Source organism: Monodon monoceros, unplaced genomic scaffold (genome assembly GCF_005190385.1).
Source record: "Monodon monoceros isolate NGI ecotype Baffin Bay Population unplaced genomic scaffold, NGI_Narwhal_1 Super_Scaffold_20, whole genome shotgun sequence".
Taxonomy (NCBI): Eukaryota; Metazoa; Chordata; class Mammalia; order Artiodactyla; family Monodontidae; genus Monodon; species Monodon monoceros.
Window position 1 is genome coordinate 45989454 of NW_021703777.1, and position 19464 is coordinate 46008917.

Sequence of the window (19464 nt, forward strand, 5' to 3'; positions counted from 1 at the left end):
GCAATTATAGTCAGCAAAATATAAATAAGGTGAAATAAAAGGTCGTTTGATGTCAAATAAAATAGGCCTTACATATAAGAGTTTGGACTTAAAAGCAAAAGAAAAAGTATATATATATTTTTACTTTATTTAGTTATTTATTTTTTTGGCTGTGTTGGGTCTTCATTGCATCACTCAGGTTTTCTCTAGTTGCAGTGAGTGGGGGTTACTCTTCGTTGCAGTGCACAGGCTTCTCATTGCGTGGCTTCTCTTGTTGCGGAGCATGGGCTCTAGGGCATGCAGCCTTCAGTAGTTGTGGCGCACAGGCTCAGTAGTTGTGGTTCGTGGGCTCTAGAGCATGGACTCAGTAGTTGTCAAGTATGGGCTTAGCTGCTCCGCAGCATGTGGGGTCTTCCTGGACCAGGAATCGAACCCATGTCCCCTGCATTGGCAGGCAGATTCTTAACCACTGTGCCACCAGGGAGCTCCAAAAATTTATAATTTTTTAAAAGAATGTTCTTTTATATAGTTATGTGAAGGATGGAGAGTGAAAGGACTGAATATAGGAAGACAATATTCCTGAATGGAAGAATGAATGGCAATCAGAATTTCACTGCCCAGGGTAGTCCAATAATTAAATACATTTCTAGGAAATGCTACCTTAAGGCTGGTTCCCATGTGGGTGTACTCTATTCTATATTTACACAGCACTTTACTATCTACTATCTACAAAGTGCTTTCACATTCGTATTACTTTCAACCCTGTAACAAAAGGAAGGGACAGTAATATTTAGATGAGAACAAAATAGAAACTATCGGGAAAAAGGAACATGACTCAAGGAGGGAAATTCCTATTGCTGGTGTATAAAATGCCTTATATACGCCAATTAAGACTTCTCTTCCATGATCAGCATTTCTACTCCCTCCAAGAAGAGTATCAAAGCCAAAGCAGCAGCAACAGACAAACATGAATACGAAGGGCATGGCTACAGTCCTGGCTGTGATATTCTGTGCTACAATTGTTCAAGGTATATGGTACTTTTTAACTTCTCAACCTATAAATTTCCTTTCTAATGCTTCAAATGTCTTTTCTTCCACTTTTATCCTAAAAGATACAGTAAATTTTTATTTAACCTCACACATTAGAAGTTACTATAGGTTTGGCAGAGAATATTGGAAATGTTTAAAATACTAGAGATGATTATTTAAACTAGAGATGATACATTTTTAATAGAATTTCTTATTTGGCTGCAAAATCTGGCAAGAGCCTTTAGCAACAGTTTTAAATGTCTGCTAAGAAGATTTTATATGAGATAATGTTATTAGCTTTCTGGAAAAATTCTTGAGCATAAAAGCAAGAGGCAAATAAGCTTGATCTCCAATAAACGTCTTTCATTCTTCCCCTTATTCTTTAATGGTTTGCTTACAAATTTAAAGAGAAGATCATCAGCTTCTTACTGAAGCTCCTTTCCCAGTAACAGCAGTGTTGAGTGCTATTTGACAAATTACTATCTTTAGCCTTAATGAAAACCTGGTCCACATTCTTCAATCAAGGTTATAACATAAATCGTAGCTATATGATTGCAATCAGACGTATTAGTAACTGATGCTATGATCTGTTCTAGGCTTCCCCATGTTCAAAGGGGGACGGTGTCTTTGCACACACCCTGGAGTAAAAGCAGTGAAAGTGGCAGATATTGAGAAAGTCTCCATAATTTACCCAAGTAATAGCTGTGACAAAACAGAAGTGATGTAAGTAATGGACTCACTGAAGATAACAATGGTGGTGGCTTTTTTGCTTTGTTTTTCTTATGTTTTTCCATCCAAAATTTAAGACTGTTTTGGATCTTCCCTTAACAGTATCACCCTGAAAACACATAAAGGACAAAGATGCCTAAATACCAAGTCAAAGCAAGCAAAAGTTATAATCAAGGTAGGTTGCCAGATTACTTCCATTTTGTAATCTGTTTTATCCAAGACAAATCTTTTGAAAAAATAAAATTGACAACTGCAGAATTGTTCTGCTATGATCCTGTGTAAATGTTTTGATAAGGGGTCTCTGGTTATAATTAGCTGTATGTTTTTGCATGTCAACTCCTAAATCACTGGGAAACAAGAACAGCCCAAGGTGGTAAAACTCTCATCTTCTCATTACAGAAAGCTGAAAGAATGAATTTTTTAAAATATCAAAAAGCATGAAGTCCTGGAAAGGAGGATTTGAAAACGTAGAACAAGTGTAACTGACTACTGACATGATAAGAATTCTGCAATAGGAAACTGACTTTCTCCTGCCTGTTGTAATGAACATTCATGCATTTCTAGGTTAGGAAACTTTCTAGGAGATTTGATGCTTGTAACTATTCTGCTGTGGCTATGAAAACATTTCTGTCTCTAAAAGTTATCTGTCTGTATTTGACCTATATTTTTTATTACAATATGTATTATTGCTGAAATCAAGACCATGACTCATAAGTCAAAAGCATCCATGAACATTCCCTAAGTATTTTTTATGCAAATCCACATTCCTTTTCCTAAAAATTGGAAAAAGTCCTTAAACGCCATCTTGTTTTATAAAAAAGGCTATAATTCATGAAATGTACTATGAAGACAATTATAAGCTAAGGGTAACTGGTAAGAGTGCAAATATTTCATAACAGAATTAGTAGCTCTGGTCTTGATTTGATTTTTTTTTTAATTCATTTAATTTATTTATTTTTGGCTGCATTGGGTCTTCGTTGCTGCGCGCGGGCTTTCTCTAGTTGCGGCGAGCAGGGGCTACTCTTCGTTGCGGTGCACGGGCTTCTCATTGTAGTGACTTCGCTTGTTGCGGAGCATGGGCTCTAGGCGCATGGGCTTCAGTAGTTGCGGCACGTGGGCTTCAGTAGTTGTGGCTCGTAGGCTCTAGAGCACAGGCTCAGTAGTTGTGGCGCACGGGCTTAGTTGCTCCGTGGCATGTGGGATCTTCCCGGACCAGGGCTCAAACCCGTGTCCCCTGAATTGGCAGGCAGATCCTTAACCACTGCTCCACCAGGGAAGCCTTTGATTTTTTTTAACACCCTTTTTTTCATTGAGATATTTTGAAGCAATTAGAATGTATGTGTTTATCGTGAAGTTTGGTTTTATCTACTGTTATAAATTATACTAATGTTTTGAACACATTTTATATATGAAATGCTTTTTTCTACCAAAGAAAAACGTTGAAATAAATATATGTGCATATCTGGCAATCACCTTTACTTTCTGTGATTCTTTTTCTTAGAAAAATACATATCTAATCTATTTTAGTCATGCCTGTACTATAAAATTTAGAGATAGCTATGATAGCTTCACTTTGAAAAGAAAATAATTTTTCTCTAATAAACTACCACAACCCTTCTTAAAACAGAAATAATTATATGTTTTCAAGAAATGTGAGATGCCTTGAACAATTTTACCTTGTATTTCAAGAGGCATACAGCTACCTGTCATCACACAGAATTGTTTTGAAATATATTTTAATGAGTAGTTGTGAAGGACAGCTATCTCTTTTTAAAGGGTCTTCCTAGGCTCAAACTCCTTTCTTACTCAGGGAAAATTTCTTATTATGTGAGATTTGGTGGGAAGCCAAAAGGTAGAAGCCAAAGGAAGAAGTTCCTCCCTGGCAGCCAGAACAAGATCTCAGCCAGACCACTCCTACCCTAGACTTTGAAGTCCAGCTAGCACCACAAAGATGCTATCAGTAAGAAATATTTAAAGTGGCAGTAGTAACAGTGTAAGTCTGATAGTAGAGGCTTCCTAACACGTTCCCGTAGCATGACTTTGGCTATAGTCCTTCCTGCCACCTAGCACCCTTAGGTTTTGTATATTTTCCAAGTCTGATTCTTCAGTCTTCCTGTGTCTTCTTCAACTACCAATTAAATTCCTTTCCTGCTGAAGCTAGCCAGAATTGGTTTCTCTGCGTGTATCCAAAAACCTTAGCTGTTGTGACAAAGTGAGAGAGTGGCATGGACATATATACACTACCAAACATAAAATAGCTAGTGGGAAGCAGCCGCATGGCACTGGGAGATCGGCTCGGTGCTTTGTGACCACCTAGAGGGGTGGGATAGGGAGGGTGGGAGAGAGGGAGGTGCAAGAGGGAAGAGATATGGGAACATATGTATATGTATAACTGATTCACTTTGTTATAAAGCAGAAAGTAACAAACCACTGTAAAGCAATTATACTCCAATAAAGATGTTTAAACAAAAACCTTAGCTGTTACATCACTCTTTATATAGACAACTATATATTTGAAAAATGAAAATATTTATAGAATTACCAAAAATCAGGTATTTCTGTTTATTTGAAAACAAAAGAACAATTTAAATGCATCTTTGGTGTATCCTTTTCATCGATATCAAAGAGCCAACCATAAACCAGATCAGGGAATGGACAGAAAAGTAAATAGCAGAGTAGGCTGCCTAGAACCTAATAGGCCCTCCTACTGACTAACTTTTTGACTGGTGCCTACAAGAAATAATGAGAAACCAAAATGTTATCTAGGGGATTTGTATATAAATAAATAAATATCTCAATCATATGTTTATTCTATGATATATAATATAGATATGTAGTATAAATATTACATATGCATATATCACAAATCTATATAAATTTCTACATAGAAATAGGACTTCTAGATGAATTCCCTGGATAGTTTTAAAACCTGGATCTATTATTTGACTATTTACAGTGATATTTTTTAAGAGTATCTTTAAAAGTAAAAAAATTCACTGAGTAAGAGCTACATGATAAATTTGGTATTTTTTGAACTATATATCTATATTATATATCATAGAATAAACATATGATTGAGATATTTATTTTTTAAAGTAAAGTAGCATAGACCAATACATTATTATTGAGAAACAACAAAAAACTTAAATTTCTTCACAGCAAAATAAACATATGAATGAATTAACATACCTGAGCCAAGATCCTTCCCACCTCAGTACATTTGCACAGACTATTCCCTTAGCCCATTCCTTCATTAAGCTAATGCCTATTCATCAATAAGATCTCAGCTTAAGTGACATTTTCTCCAAGTGGTCATCTTTGAAACAACCCCTTCAATCTCAACTAGATTAGGTGTCCTATTTGTTTTCAGAACACTCTACTTTTTCATGACACTATCTGTTGCAAGTAAAGAAGTATTACTGTCCTTAATATCTCCTCTCTCACAAGTGTAAGCTCAATAAGAAAGCTACTCTAGTCCTAGCCCACAGTACAGTGCCTAGCAGATATCAGACCCCTTGACAAATATTTAAGAATACAATGACTGAAGGGCAATAGAAACTAGGGGGAAAGGAACTTACAGCAGAGGAATGTCATGAAGGAATGCACAATGGTAGGAAAGTATAAGGTGAGCTTTGGGAATAATAATTAAATTATTTTGGTTGAAGTGAGTATGAAGGACATCAAATGTCTAGCTAAACAACCTTGAATTTTACTTTGTATAAAATGGGGATTCTGGGGCTTCCCTGGTGGTGCAGTGGTTGAGAGTCCACCTGCCAATGCAGGGAACCTGCCGATGCAAGTTCGTGCCCCGGTCCAGGAAGATCCCACATGCCACAGAGCGGCTGGGCCCGTAAGCCATGGCTGCTGAGCCTGCGCGTCAGGAGCCTGTGCTCCGCAACGGGAGAGGCCACAATAGTTAGAGGCCCGCGTACCGCAAAAAAAAAAAAAAAAAAAAAAAGAATGAAATTAGAACACTTCCTAACACCTTACACAAAAATAAACTCAAAATGGATTAAAGACCTAAATGTAAGGCCAGACACTATAAAACCTTTAGAGGAAAACATAGGCAGAACACTCTATGACATAAATCACAGCAAGATCCTTTTTGACCCACCACCTAGAAAAATGGAATTAAAAACAAAAATAAACAAATGGGACCTAATGAAACTTAAAAGCTTTTGCACAGCAAAGGAAACCAAAAACAAGACAAAAAGACAACCCTCAGAATGGGAGAAAATATTTGCAAGTGAAGCAACTGACAAAGGATTAATCTCCAAAATTTACAAGCAGCTCATGCAGCTCAATATCAAAAAAACCAACAACCCAATCCAAAAATGCACATTAAGACCTAAGTAGACATTTCTCCAAAGAAGATATACAGATGGCCAACAAACACATGAAAAGATGGTCAACATGACCAATCATTAGAGAAATGCAAATCAAAACTACAATGAGGTATCACCTCACACCAGTCAGAAGGGCCATCATCAAAAAAATCTACAAACAATAAATGCTGAGAGGGTGTGGAGAAAAGGGAACACTCTTGCACTGTTGGTGGGAATGTAAATTGGTACAGCCACTATAGAGAACAGTATGGAGCTTCCTTAAAAGACTAAAAATAGAACCACCATACGACCCAGCAATCCCACTACTGGGCACATACCCTGAGAAAAGCATAATTCAAAAAGAGTCATGTACCACAATGTTCATTGCAGCTCTATTTACAGTAGCCAGGACACGGAAGCAACCTAAGTGTCCATCGACAGATGAATGGGTAAAGAAGATGTGGCACATGTATACAATGGAATATTACTCAGCCATAAAAGGGAACGAAATTGAGTTATTTGTAGTGAGGTGTATGGACCTAGAGTCTGTCATACAGAGTGAAGTAAGTCAGAAAGAGAAAAACAAATATCGTATGCTAACACATATATATGGAATCTAAAAAAAAAATGGTTCTGATGAACCTAGGAGCAGGACAGGAATAAAGACACAGATGTAGAGAATGGACTTGAGGACACAGGGAGGGGGAAGGGTGAGCTGGGACGAAGTAAGAGAGTAGCATTGACATGTATACACTACCAAATTTAAAATAGATAGCTAGTGGGAAGCAGCTGCATCGCACAGGGAGATCAGCTCAGTACTTTGCGACCACCTAGAGGGGTGGGATAAGGAGGGTGGGAGGGATACGTAAGAGGGAGGGGATATGGGGATATAAGTATGCATATAGATGATTCACTTTGTTATACAGCAGAACCTAACACAACACTGTAAAGCAATTATACTTCAACAAAGATGTTAAAAAATATTTGGGTAAAATACACATAACATTTTACTATCTTAAACATTTTTTCCTTCCTTCCTTCCTCCCTCCCTCCCTTCCTTCCTTCATTTCTGGCTGCGTTGGGTCTTCGCTGCTGCACAAGGGCTTTCTCTAGTTGTGGCGAGCTGGGACTACCCTTTGTTGTAGTGAACGGGCTTCTCATTACTGTGGCTTCTCTTGTTGCAGAGCACAGGCTCTAGGCGTGCGGGTCAGTAGTTGCCGCTCACGGGCACCAGAGCGCAGGCTCAGTAGTTGTGGCTCAGGGGCTTAGTTGCTCCGCGGCATGTGGGATCTTCCCGGACCAGGGCTCGAACCCGTGTCCCCTGAATTGGCAGGCAGATTCTTAACCACTGCGCCACCAGGGAAGTCCCTGTCTTAAACATTTTTAAGTGTCAGTTCAGTGGCATTAAGTACATTCACATTGTTGTGCACCCATCACTCCCTTGCTTTTTAAAATTAGTTTTATTTATATACACACAGCTCAACAAAGCATTATTTAACTTTAGTTTTGCTTAACTTTATCAAAAGGGTAATCTTTCTGTATTGAATCTCAACATTATTTTACATGACATTCTTTTAGAAAAAGTCATCCGCAAATTCTGCAAATAAGTCTTGCCTTTTGTTAGTTTCATTCCTTCCTAAGTATTTTATGTTTTCAAGTACTTATTGTTGCTTCTGTAAATTTTTTATAAAATAACATTAAAATTATTTTGCTACTGATGTAGAAAGCATAGTACATTGAATTTCTAGGTATCCACTTTGATAAATTCTATTATTTCTAAAACTTAGTAAATTGGGGGTGGGGGGTTTCTATGCAGAAAATCTTCTATGCAAAATTTTATTTCTTCCCTTCCAATTCTTATGGCTTGAATTTCTTTCTTTCTTCCTTTGTTTTTTTTTTTTTTCAGGCTAGGACCTATATAGCATAAAGAAGAGAAGTGAAAAATGGGCATCTGTGTCTTGTTTTGTAAATTCACAGTGTACTCTTATCCATCAAAGATAAAACAGGTTACCTAAATAAGCCCTTTCCTAAGAGGGAAATGCTGCATGATTCCAGCCCTCAGTTCCACCAGGAGAGGCATGCTATGGCTGGTCAATGCTGAAGACTAACAGACACATCTGATCACATGAATAACTACATCATCCAGAGAGAAAATACTATCTGTTGCACCAGGAGATAAGCTGATACTTGGCCAGAGAGCTGGCTATATTTTTGAAATGCTGGCCAGTGAAAACTTCATTTAGACTTTTTAATAACAATTAATTATTTTTTAATAATCTGTCATCTTTAGAATTCTGTTATACTTTAGAATTAGAGTATCTAATGTAGGTTAGATACCACAGTGCATATTTGAAAATAGGAAAACTGAAGTATAGATAGACCTAACAGTTTGTCCAAGACCATAGAGCAAGTGAGACACAAAACTACATACTGTTATCTGTGGATTCCCAGCCCATCTCATCATGCCATCAAGTGTGAGAAAAGCAAAACGCTGCAGGGTCTGAATATGCATACAAACAGAAGCTATTCTCAGGCTTTGCCAAGCATGATGATTTTAAGTATACATCACCAACTTTGCCCTGGTTGTGAATGATGAGACACATCGGTAGCTCACAAGCATGTAGCCAGTATTACCACACTGTTAGCTAAGAGAATCTTTTTGCAACTCAGTCAAAACTATGAAAAGCAAAGCTTTGCCCTCCTCTCCCAGACTTTCCAAGGTGTAATGTAAATCGGCTGAGGGGATTCCCAGTCTACAGAAATCACTGAACTCCTCCAGCTCGCTTTTTAGGAAATTTCCTCTAAGCACATTAGTTTCTCAGAAAAGCTTTTCTTCTGGGTCTGTAACAAGTCTGCTAGGGCAGACTGTTTCTTTTGGCCTGATGCCATAGTTAGAGTCTTAAACCAACAGCAAATGAAACCGAAACTAAAGATGGACTATTTCCTTGATTCCTGTTTTCTTTCAAAACTAGACTCAGATCAGTGAACGCTAAAAAGTGAATATGGGCTTCCCTGGTTGCGCAGTGGTTAAGAATCCGCCTGCCAATGCAGGGGACAGGGGTTCCAGCCCTGGCCCAGGAAGATCCCACATGCCTTAGAGCAACTAAGCCCATGCGCCACAACTGCTGAGTCTGCACTCTAGAGCCTGCAAGCCACAACTACTGAAGCCTGTGCGCCTAGAGCCCATGGTCTGCAACAAGCGAAGTCACCACGATGAGAAGCCGGCGCACTGCAACGAAGAGGAGCCCCCACTCACCGCAACTAGAGAAAGCCTGCGCACAGCAACTAAGACCCAGCGCAGCCAAAAATAAATAAATAAATATATTTTTAAAAAAGTGAATATATCAAAAGCCTGGCAAAAATTAAAATATAAATTTTAAAAGAGTTATAATTTAATTTTTATTCAAGTGATTCAGGTAAGGTTGGCTGTGGATATAACAAGTAATAATTGGCTTCCTGTTGTCTCTAAAGTTTGATTTTTTTCTGAATTCTTCTCCACATTGATCACACTTATAAGGTTTCTCTCCTGAGCAGATCCCTATTCAAAATAAGAGGAGAATGGTCCTTTGTTTTGATTCTGTTTTCACCAGAAAATAATCTGATAACTAATTCAACTTCTCAGGTACTCTGTTACTGGAAAAGTGTGACTTGGTTATCAGACCCAATCATTCCAGATACTGGAAGGTCCTCATTATAAATGAATAAACTGGGACTTCCCTGGCAGTCCAGTGGTTAAGACTACGCCTTCTGATGCAGGGGATGCGGGTTCAACCCCTGGTCGGGGAGCTAAGATGCCACATACCTCATGGCCAAAAAACCAAAACATAAAACAGAAGCAATATTGTAACAAATTCAATAAAGACTTTAAAATGGTCCACATTAAAAAAAAAAGAATGAATAAGCTGTCTTTTTAATTTGCATCTTAGATTCTTATAGATTTGGTTAGCAGAATTAACTCTTTGAGGACATGTTCACCTGGGATGATTAGAATGTTGTATTTTACATCTTTATGCTTATCCCTTAACTGTTTAGTGTAGTTATAGCTGCTTTTACAATTTTTTTGTCTTTTTATCTACATACTGGCTTATTTAAGTAATCTTAAATCCTTCTTATAGATTTGCCTTTTTTTAAAACATTTTTTTAAAATTTATTTTAATGTATTTTTGGCTGCACTGGGTCTTCACTGCTGTGCACAGGCCCTCTCCAGCTGCGGCGAGCAGAAGCCACTCCCCATTGCGGCCCACAGGCCTCTCACTGTGGTGGCCCCCCCGAGGCGGAGCACGGGCCCCAGGCACACGGGCTCAGTAGTTGTGGCCTGCGGGCTCTAGAGTGCAGGCCCAGTAGTTGTGGCGCACGGGCTCCGCGGCATGTGGGATCTTCTCAGGCCAGGGCTTGAACCCGTGACCCCTGCATTGGCAGGCGGATTCTTAACCACTGAGCTACCAGGGAAGCCCTATATTTGCCTTTTTTATTGGCATTCTCTCTTTCCCTTAGATTCTACTTCTTTTCCATTTAGAGAAGACCCTTCAACATTTCTTGTAGGGTATGTTTAGTATTGATGAATTCTTTCAGTTTCTGCTTGTCTGAGAAGTTTTTTTTATTTCTCCTTCTATCCTAAACGGTACTCTTGCTCAGTACAGTATCCTGGGTTGCAGGTTTTCCATTTCAGCAGTTTCTGGACCTGTAAAGCTGAGGACCAGATACTACAGAATCCTAACAAGGTATTACCATCCCTAGGAGATTGTGCCAACCTGCCTGACTGGTTGGCTGGCATTGCTCGATACCATTTTTGGTGACACTTCTCTAATTGCATATGCTTTCCCTTCCTGGCCACTTGTCTTAAGTACAATCCATACTTTAAGGTTCATCTGAGCACTCCTGGTCTTAATGAATATAATCGCCTATGAACCCCCATAGTATTTATTGTCTATACCACTCATTTGTCACTGATCATACAGTTTCTTTTGTTGATATTTATTGTTTCATATTTGTTGGTCTTTCCAATTAGAATGCAAGTCCCATCAAGGACAGACAATGGATCTTATCCCTCCCAGTATCCCCTGAGATTAGCCTGGTTCCCTACACGAAGTACAGACATAATAATAAGAACAAGTACAACCCTCCTCATTCTTCTGCTTCCAAAACCACCCACAAACATATATGCAATATGCACTGAAGAGACTTGCATTCCTTCATTCATTCAATGCATAATTGCAGAGAACCTCCAATGAATAATTTAAAAGTGTTTAGGTGTACCACCCTTTATATATTTACCCCATAGTCCTAGGAATAAAGATTTTGACCTATGGCTAGCTGAGAATACCTATATTGATTCTACCTATCTGAATCTATGCTAACTTCTGGGGAAACTGTAGTTTTCTTAGGTTAAACTTGGTTCCTAAAGCTAGAGGAAATAGTAATACCCATGTCCTAATGTAAAAATGTGATGAGTCAATGGAAATTCTTTTTGAAGATGTATAACTCTTATTTGTGCCATTGCTTAAAGTCTGGAAAAATTTATACATCTATCCATCCATCCAATACTTACTGAATACCTTCCATATGCCTGGTGATGCTCTAGTTGCTGGGGATAAGCTCTGAATAAGACTGATAAGGTCCCTGCTCTTTGGGGGCTTATATTTGAATGTGAAGAAACAGACATTAAAAACATAAAAAGTAAACTAAGGAAATATCAGAGAGTGAGAAATGCCAGCGAATTAAAATAAGGTCATGGCTGCTCTAGATTGTTTGGTAAGAAAAAGTACTATAATATTTAGCTAAAATCCAAACATCCAGAAGGAACCACCAACACAAAGAACAGGGGGAAAAGCATTCCAGATACAGAAAATCGCTCGTATAAAGGCCTCTGTGACTGGAGTACAGTGGTTGAGAGGGAACAGTGTGAGATGAAGCTGGAGAAATCAGTAGCAGCTAGATCATAGAGGGCCTAGTAAAACAGCATACAAAATTGGATTTAATTCTAAATATAACTGTAAGTTATTGGAGGGTCTTAAGCAGAGGAGTGACATGATGACTATGGGTTTTTAAATTTTATACTGGAGCATAGTTGATTAACAATGTTGGTTTCAGGTGTACAGCAAAGTGATTCAGTTATACATATACACGTATCTACCCTTTTTCAAATTCTTTTCCCATTTATGTTATTACAGAACATTGAGCCCCGTTCCCTGTGCTATACAGCAGGTCCTTGTTGGTTATCTATTTTAAATACGGCAGTGTGGAGACGTCCCCGGCAGTCCAGTGGTTAAGACTCCCACACTTCCACTGCAGAGAACACAGGTTTGATCCCTGGTCAGGGAACTAAGATTCTGTGTGCCGCGTGGGCGCGGCCAAAGACAAATAAATGTGTGTGTGTGTATTTATACATACACACACACACACATATATATATATATATATGGCAGTGTGTACATGTCAATCCCGAACTCCGAATCTATCCCTTCCTCCACAACCCTTCCCCCCTGGCAACCATAAGTTCGTTCTCTAAGTCTGTTTCTGTTTGGTAAATAAATTCGTGCATATCTTTTTTTTTTTTTTTTAGATTCCCCATATAAGCGATAGCATACGATATTTGTCTTTCTCTGTCTGATGTACATCACTTAATACGATTACCTCCAGGTCCATCCATGCTGCTGCAAATAGCATTATTTCATTCTTTTATATGGCTGAGCAATATTCCATTGTATATATGCACCACATCTATTTATTTATTTATTTGTTTGTTTATTTAGTTATTTATTTATTTTGCGGTACGCGGGCCTCTCACTGTTGTGGCCTCTCCCGTTGTGGAGCATGGGCTCCGGACGCGCAGGCTCAGCGGCCGTGGCTCACGGGCCCAGCCGCTCTGCGGCATGTGGGATCTTCCCGGACCGGGGCACGAACCCGTGTCCCCTGCATCGGCAGGCGGACTCTCAACCACTGCGCCACCAGGGAAGCCCTACTTTTTTATTTTATTGGAGCATAGTTGCTTTACAATGTTGTGTTAGTTTCTGCTATACAGCAAAGTGAATCAGCTTTACGTATACATATATCCCCTCTTTTTTGGATTTCCTTCCCCTTTACGTCACCACAGAGCACTGAGTAGAGTTCCCTGTGCTATACAATCGGTTCTCATTAGTTAGCTATTTTATACATAGTAGTATATATATGTCAATCCCAATCTCCCAATCCATTCCACCTCCTCCTTCCCTCCCCTTGTTATCCACACATTTGTTCTCTATGTTTTTGTCTCTATTTCTGCTTTGCAAATAATTTCATCTACACCATTTTTCCAGATTCCACATATATGCGTTAATATGCAATATTTGTTTTTCTGACTTACTTCACTCTGTATGGCAGTCTCTAGGTCTATCCACATCTCTGTAGATGGCACAATTTCGTTCTTTTTTATGGCTGAGTAATATTCCACTGTACATATGCACCACATCTTCTTTATCCATTCCTCTGTTGATGGGCATTTAGGTTGCTTCCATGTCCTGGCTATCGTAAACAGTGTTGCAGTGAACACTGGGGTGCCTGTATCTTTTTGAATTACAGTTTTCTCAGGATATATGCCCAGGAGCGGGATTGCTGGATCACATGGTAGTTCTATTTTTAGTCTTTTAAGGAACCTCCATACTGTTCTCCATAGTGGCTGTAGCAATTTACATTCCCACCAACAGTGCAAGAGGGTTCCCTTTTCTCCACACCCTCTCCAGCATTTATCGTTTGCAGATTTTTTGGTGATGGCCATTCTGATTGGTGTGAGGTATTACCTCATTATTGTTTTGATCTGCATTTCTCTAATAATTAGTGATGTTGAGCATCTTTTCATGTGTTTGTTGGCCATCTGTATGTCTTCTTTGGAGAAATGTCTGTTTAGGTCTTCTGCCCATTTTTCTGATTGGGTTGTTTTTTTGATATTGAGCTGCATGAGCTGTTTGCATATTTTGGAGATTAATCCCTTGTCAGTTGCTTCATTTGCAAATATTTTCTCCCATTCTGAGGGTTGTCTTTTGGTCTTGTTTATGGTTTCCTTTGCTGTGCAAAAGCTTGTAAGTTTAATTGGTCCCATCTGTTTATTTTTATTTTCATTACTCTAGGAGGTGGGTCAAAAAAGATCTTGCTGCAATTTATGTCAAAGAGTATTTTTCCTATGTTTTCCTCTAAGAGTTTTATAGTGTCTGGATTTACATTCAGGTCTTTAATGCATTTTGAGTTTATTTTTGTGTGTGTTGTTACAGAGTGTTCTAATTTCATTCTTTTAGGTGTAGCTGTCCAGTTTTCCCAGCACCACTTATTGAAGAGACTGTCTTTTCTCCATTGTATATTCTTGCCCCCTTTGTCATAGATTAAATGACCATAGGTGCAAGGGTTTATCTCTGTGCTTTCTATCCTATACCATTGATCTATATGTCTGTTTTTGTGCCAGTATCATACTGTCTTGATTGCTGTAGCTTTGTAGTATAGTCTGAAGTCAGGAAGCCTGATTCCTTCAGCTCCATTTTTCTTTCTCAAGTTTGCTTTGCTATTCGGGATCTTTTGTGTCTCCATACAAATTCTAAGATTTTTTTGCTCTAGTTCTGTGAAAAATGCCACTGGTAATTTGATAGGGATTGCACTGAATCTGTAGATTGCCTTGGGTGGTACAGTCATTTTGACAATATTGATTCTTCCAATCCGAGAACATGGTATATCTTTCCATCTGTTTGTGTCATCTTCAGTTTCTTTCATCAGTGTTTTATAGTTTACAGAGTATAGGTCGTTTATCTCCTTAGGTAGGTTTATTCCTAGGTATCTTATTCTTTTTGATGCGATGGTAAATGGGATTGTTTCTTTAATTTCTCTTTCTGATCTTTCCTCGTTAGTGTATAGAAATGCCATAGATTTCTATGCATTAATTTTGTATCCTGCAACTTTACTAACTTCATTGCTGACGTCTAGTAGGTTTCTGGTAGCATCCTTAGGATTTTCTATGTATAGTAACATGTCAGCTGCAAACAGTGACAGTTTTACTTCTTCTTTCCCAGTTTGGATTCCTTTTTTTTTCTTGTCTGACTGGCCAGGCCCTGTCATACGTAGAAGCTGCTGGCTGCTGTTTAGCAGGGCCTGGTCACAAGGCAGCTGGCTGAAGAACCCTAGAGGGTCCCAGCACTAGCAGTGGCTCACTGGTAGGCAGAGTCAGATCCCAAAGACTGACTGTTGCCCAGCCACTGGCAAATGAAGCCAGGCCCTGGGGTTAGTGCCTGACTACTGACAGGCAGAGCTGGTTCCTGGAGTCTGGCTGCAGGGCCCAGGGATCCCAGAGCTCATTTCAGATCATTGGTTGGGGACCCAGTTTCTGACACAGTTGGGGGTCGAGGGTATCCTGAAGCTTGTGTTGGCCTGCTAGTGGACAGAGCCAGGACCCAGCTGTCAGGGTAGGATCTGGCCTGCTGTGGACAGGCTAGGTCTATATAGGCTGTGGGATTGTAGTTTTCTTGTGTCTGGTGTCTGTTCCTTGGTTGGTGAGCCTTGTCTAGAAGTTAGTGCAGGTTTACTGGAGGGAAGGGCCAGTGCCTGCCCACTGCTGGGTAAAGCTGGGTTTTGGCACTCTGGTGGGCAGGGCCATGTCTAGAGGCATGTCTAAAGGTGGCTGTGGACTCAGAAAGTCCTTAGGCAGCCTGTCTGCTGATGGTTAGGACTCTCCAAGACCAGAGGGTAGGTCTGGCCCAGGCTCCTATAAAATTACTGCTTTTTCCCTGGGTCCCAGTGCACATGAGATTTTGTGTGCACCCTTTAAGAGTAAACTCTCTATTCTCCCCAGTCCTGTGGGGCTCCTGAAATTAAGACCCACTGGCCTTCAATGCCAAATGCTCTAGCAGTTCATCTTCCTGGTGCAAGACCCCCAGGCTGGGGAGCCTGACGTGGAGCTCAGAACTCTCACTTGTATGGGAGAACTTCTGCAATATAATTATTCTCCAGTTTGTGGGTTGCACTCCAAGGGGTATGGGATTTGATTTTATCGCAAGTCCACCCCTCCTACTCATCTCATTGTGATTCCTTCTTTATATTTTTGTTGTATAAGATCTTTTCTGGTAGGTTCCAGTCTTTTTCATCGATGGCTGTTTTCCAGATAGTTGTGATTTTAGTGTACTCATGAAAGGAGGTGAGCTCAAGATCTTTCTACTCTGCCATATTGGCTGCTCTCTGGAAAATGGATTTTTAAAAAGTATGATCCAACTGTACAGTTTTTACAAGAGGCATAATTTATATTCACTGACATAAACAGGTTAAAAGTTAAATGACAGAAAAAGATACATCATGCTGACAGTAACCAGAAGAGAGCTGAATTAGCTATATTTAATATACCAGACAAAAAATTGTCAGTAGAGACAAAGAAAGATAACTTATAATGATTCAGCAAGTCACAACAGTTAAAAATAAGAATATTAAAAAAATGTGGGAGACATCTGTATTTCTGATGAAAGAGGAGTAGAGTAGGCTGATGAATATAACCGAGGAATTATCTAATTGCAGAAATAACAAGGTGCTGAACGACTGAATCTGTTTGCAGTGTTTTAAAAACTGCAATAAAACCCAACTCTTAAAGAAACAAAATTTACATATTTTAACACAATTAGAATACAAATATCAGAACTAGGAAGAAATAAATGCCTTTTTCCCCCAGTCACAAAAACCTCAGGATCACAATGTTCAATATAATCTAAACTGGGACTTCCCTGGTGGCGCAGTGGTTAAGCATCCGCCTGCCAATGCAGGGGACACGGGTTCAAGCCCTGGTCCGGGAAGATCCCACATGCCACGGAGCAACTAAGCCCCTGCGCCACAACTACTGCGCCTGCGCTCTAGAGCCCGTGCGCCACAACTGCTGAAGCCCACGTGCCTAGAGCTCGTGCTCTGCAACAAGAGAAGCCATCACAGTGAGAAGCCCACACACCACAACAAAGAGTAGCCCCCGCTCGCCGCAACTAGAGAAAGCCCATGAGCAGAAATGCAGACCCATGCAGCCAAAAATTAATTAATTAAAATAATTAATTAATAAAACGAATCCAACTGAACATGGTCTGTTTTAGGCAAGGAAACTACCTTTTAAAAATACTATAAGTAAATAAATGTGTATCTGTGATTGTTTACTAACACGTGTATATCTGTATATATGTGTTTAACATATATATACTACAGCATTTTTCATTTCAGTATGAATTCAGTGTAAGATAGATACATCTTAAACCTTTTCTAGGTGTTTAATTACTGAGGCATCAAAATAACATCAAAGATGGCTTCAGGGCTTCCCTGGTGGCGCAGTGGTCGAGAGTCTGCCTGCCGATGCAGGGGACACGGGTTCGTGCCCCGGTCCGGGAAGATCCCACATGCCGCGGAGCAGCTGGGCCCGTGAGCCACGGCCGCTGAGCCTGCGCGTCCGGAGCCTGTGCTCCACAACGCGAGAGGCCACAACAGTGAGAGGCCCGCGTACCGAAAAAAAAAAAAAAAAAGATGACTTCAGCCAATCAAGATAGAATGGAAATCAGAAATCCAAATGAAGAACAATGTTCTCTCTGAGAGGCAGCATAACAAAGTTGCTGAGAAAATGGACTCTAGAGCTAGTCACTGGGTAACATGAGTCACTATTTAAGGAGTAAGTAAGTCAATATTCATAAAGCACTTCAAACAACGCCTGGCATACACTTAATGCTATGTAATACTTAATTAAAAATCAATTAAACAAATAAGAAATATTTTCTCATTAACAACAATCCACTAGCAGGCATCTACCTCAACTCTCCTTTCACTTTGCTATATAGACAGCATCTTAGATGAGAAGTGAGATACTAACAAAAGTAAAATTATCACCATGTACCTTTTTATTGTTTAATGTTGAACTGTTCAGTGCCTCTTCCATCCATGATGTCAGACATTTCCCCAAAAAATGTTTGGCATTTTTACTCACAGTCCAATTTTTATTCTGCACAAACAGCCGTGGGAGGGCCCCTCCACGGCACTGTCTTGCACAAACCTTTCCCTCATCAGAAGAAGGCCTTTTTACTGAGTGAAAGTCTTCTTGGCTCTATCAGTCTCTGCCTCACTTCCCCTCCTTCTGAGCTTCCAGTTTCCCCACAGTTAAGTCCACTCACTGACTTACCCACTGGGAAGCTTAGCTCTACCCAGTCCCTGGAACAGACCAACCTGGGATCCAGCAATTTCCGCCTCCCCAAGCAACACCTCACTGCTCTAATGACGGATCTCCTGTACCTGAGGTTCCAAGTCTTATGTGCGTCCAGTTTTCAGATACGGGCTTTTATCTTGGCCTCTATGCCAAGCTGCAGGCCAGTATCTGCCAGGTACACTAGTCTAACCCTAGGATGGCAGACCTACCTTTCCCTGGACTATCCCTACATTGCTGCAGCCTAGCTGACTATGAAAAGACCTCCCAAATACCTTCCTAGGTTCCAAGTATCACCTGCATCTGATGCCTGCATTTAGAATAGTATTTCATTTTGTATCCCCTGTTGCCAATCACTTGCAAAGAACACAACCAGACTATATAACCCTTGGATATTGGTGAACTTCCAACACATGTTATACTACATGAGTATCACCTACTTCTTACTGATGGGTGGTGTCAGCCAAGTACTACTGAATGCTAAGATAAGAGGCCAAGTTTGGACCCTATTTGGCCCTATTTGCCCAGCTGAAACTGTGCTTATTTCAGTTGTCAATGTTACCAGCTCAAAGGTTAACACTTTTTTGCCTTTGCTTTCCATGTGACATTCTCTTAGAGCTGTACCCATCTTAAATCAACCTCTCTACTTCCATTCTGTTCTCCCGTCTCTATTTATGCCCCTCTTTTAAGTTTATTTCCTCAAAAAGCATCTTTTGTTTTTGGCAATAACTCTACTATAGCTAAAAATCCTTTCTTTACTCCATTCTGGATGTTGTCTTATGATGTTTTCATTCAGGGACTGACTATAATACATGAAACTTGTTTAATAACATACCAGAAATCAGATAACCAAATGAGTAGTGTTTTCCCTAGAAATAATTATGTTGGAAGCTATTCACTTATTCTAATGATGTTATGAAAAATCAGAGCACTTCTGGAATTCCTTGAACCTTGCCAGTTCTTTATCTTTGACCTTGTCCAAGAAGACCAAACCTATTACTCTGTAATACTGATCAAACACTGCAGTGCTTGGCTAAACTACTGTTTCCAAAAATTAGATTTACCTCCAGAGGTTGAAAAATTGCTATTACTGTGGAATTTTAAGAAATTATCTAGCCTCTGAAAGTATTACAGAAACTTAAAATAAATGTTGGAAGAAAAGCATCATAGTTAGAATAAATGGATGGGAACCTTTGTATGACCTAACATAGTTGTCTAACCTTGAAGATTATTCTTCCA

At 39.7% G+C, this 19464-nt stretch overlaps 1 protein-coding gene across 1 annotated transcript; it reads left to right on the top strand.

The window, feature by feature from the left end:
- Positions 1-923: 923 nt before the first annotated feature.
- Positions 924-2152, top strand: CXCL11 (C-X-C motif chemokine ligand 11). Its single transcript, XM_029236109.1, has 4 exons — positions 924-1007; positions 1605-1731; positions 1840-1912; positions 2141-2152. The coding sequence occupies exons 1-4, from the start codon at positions 947-949 to the stop codon at positions 2150-2152; spliced, it is 273 nt and encodes a 90-aa protein (XP_029091942.1). The 5' UTR covers positions 924-946.
- Positions 2153-19464: the final 17312 nt, after the last annotated feature.

Excerpts from the sequence above, each read along its gene's own strand:
- CXCL11 (XM_029236109.1), top strand. The coding sequence starts at position 947 with ATGAATACGAAGGGCATGGCTACAGTCCTGGCTGTGATATTCTGTGCT. Across the intron at positions 1,008-1,604 it reads CTGTGCTACAATTGTTCAAG|GCTTCCCCATGTTCAAAGGG; the intron begins GTATATGGTACT and ends GATCTGTTCTAG. Across the intron at positions 1,732-1,839 it reads TGTGACAAAACAGAAGTGAT|TATCACCCTGAAAACACATA; the intron begins GTAAGTAATGGA and ends TTCCCTTAACAG.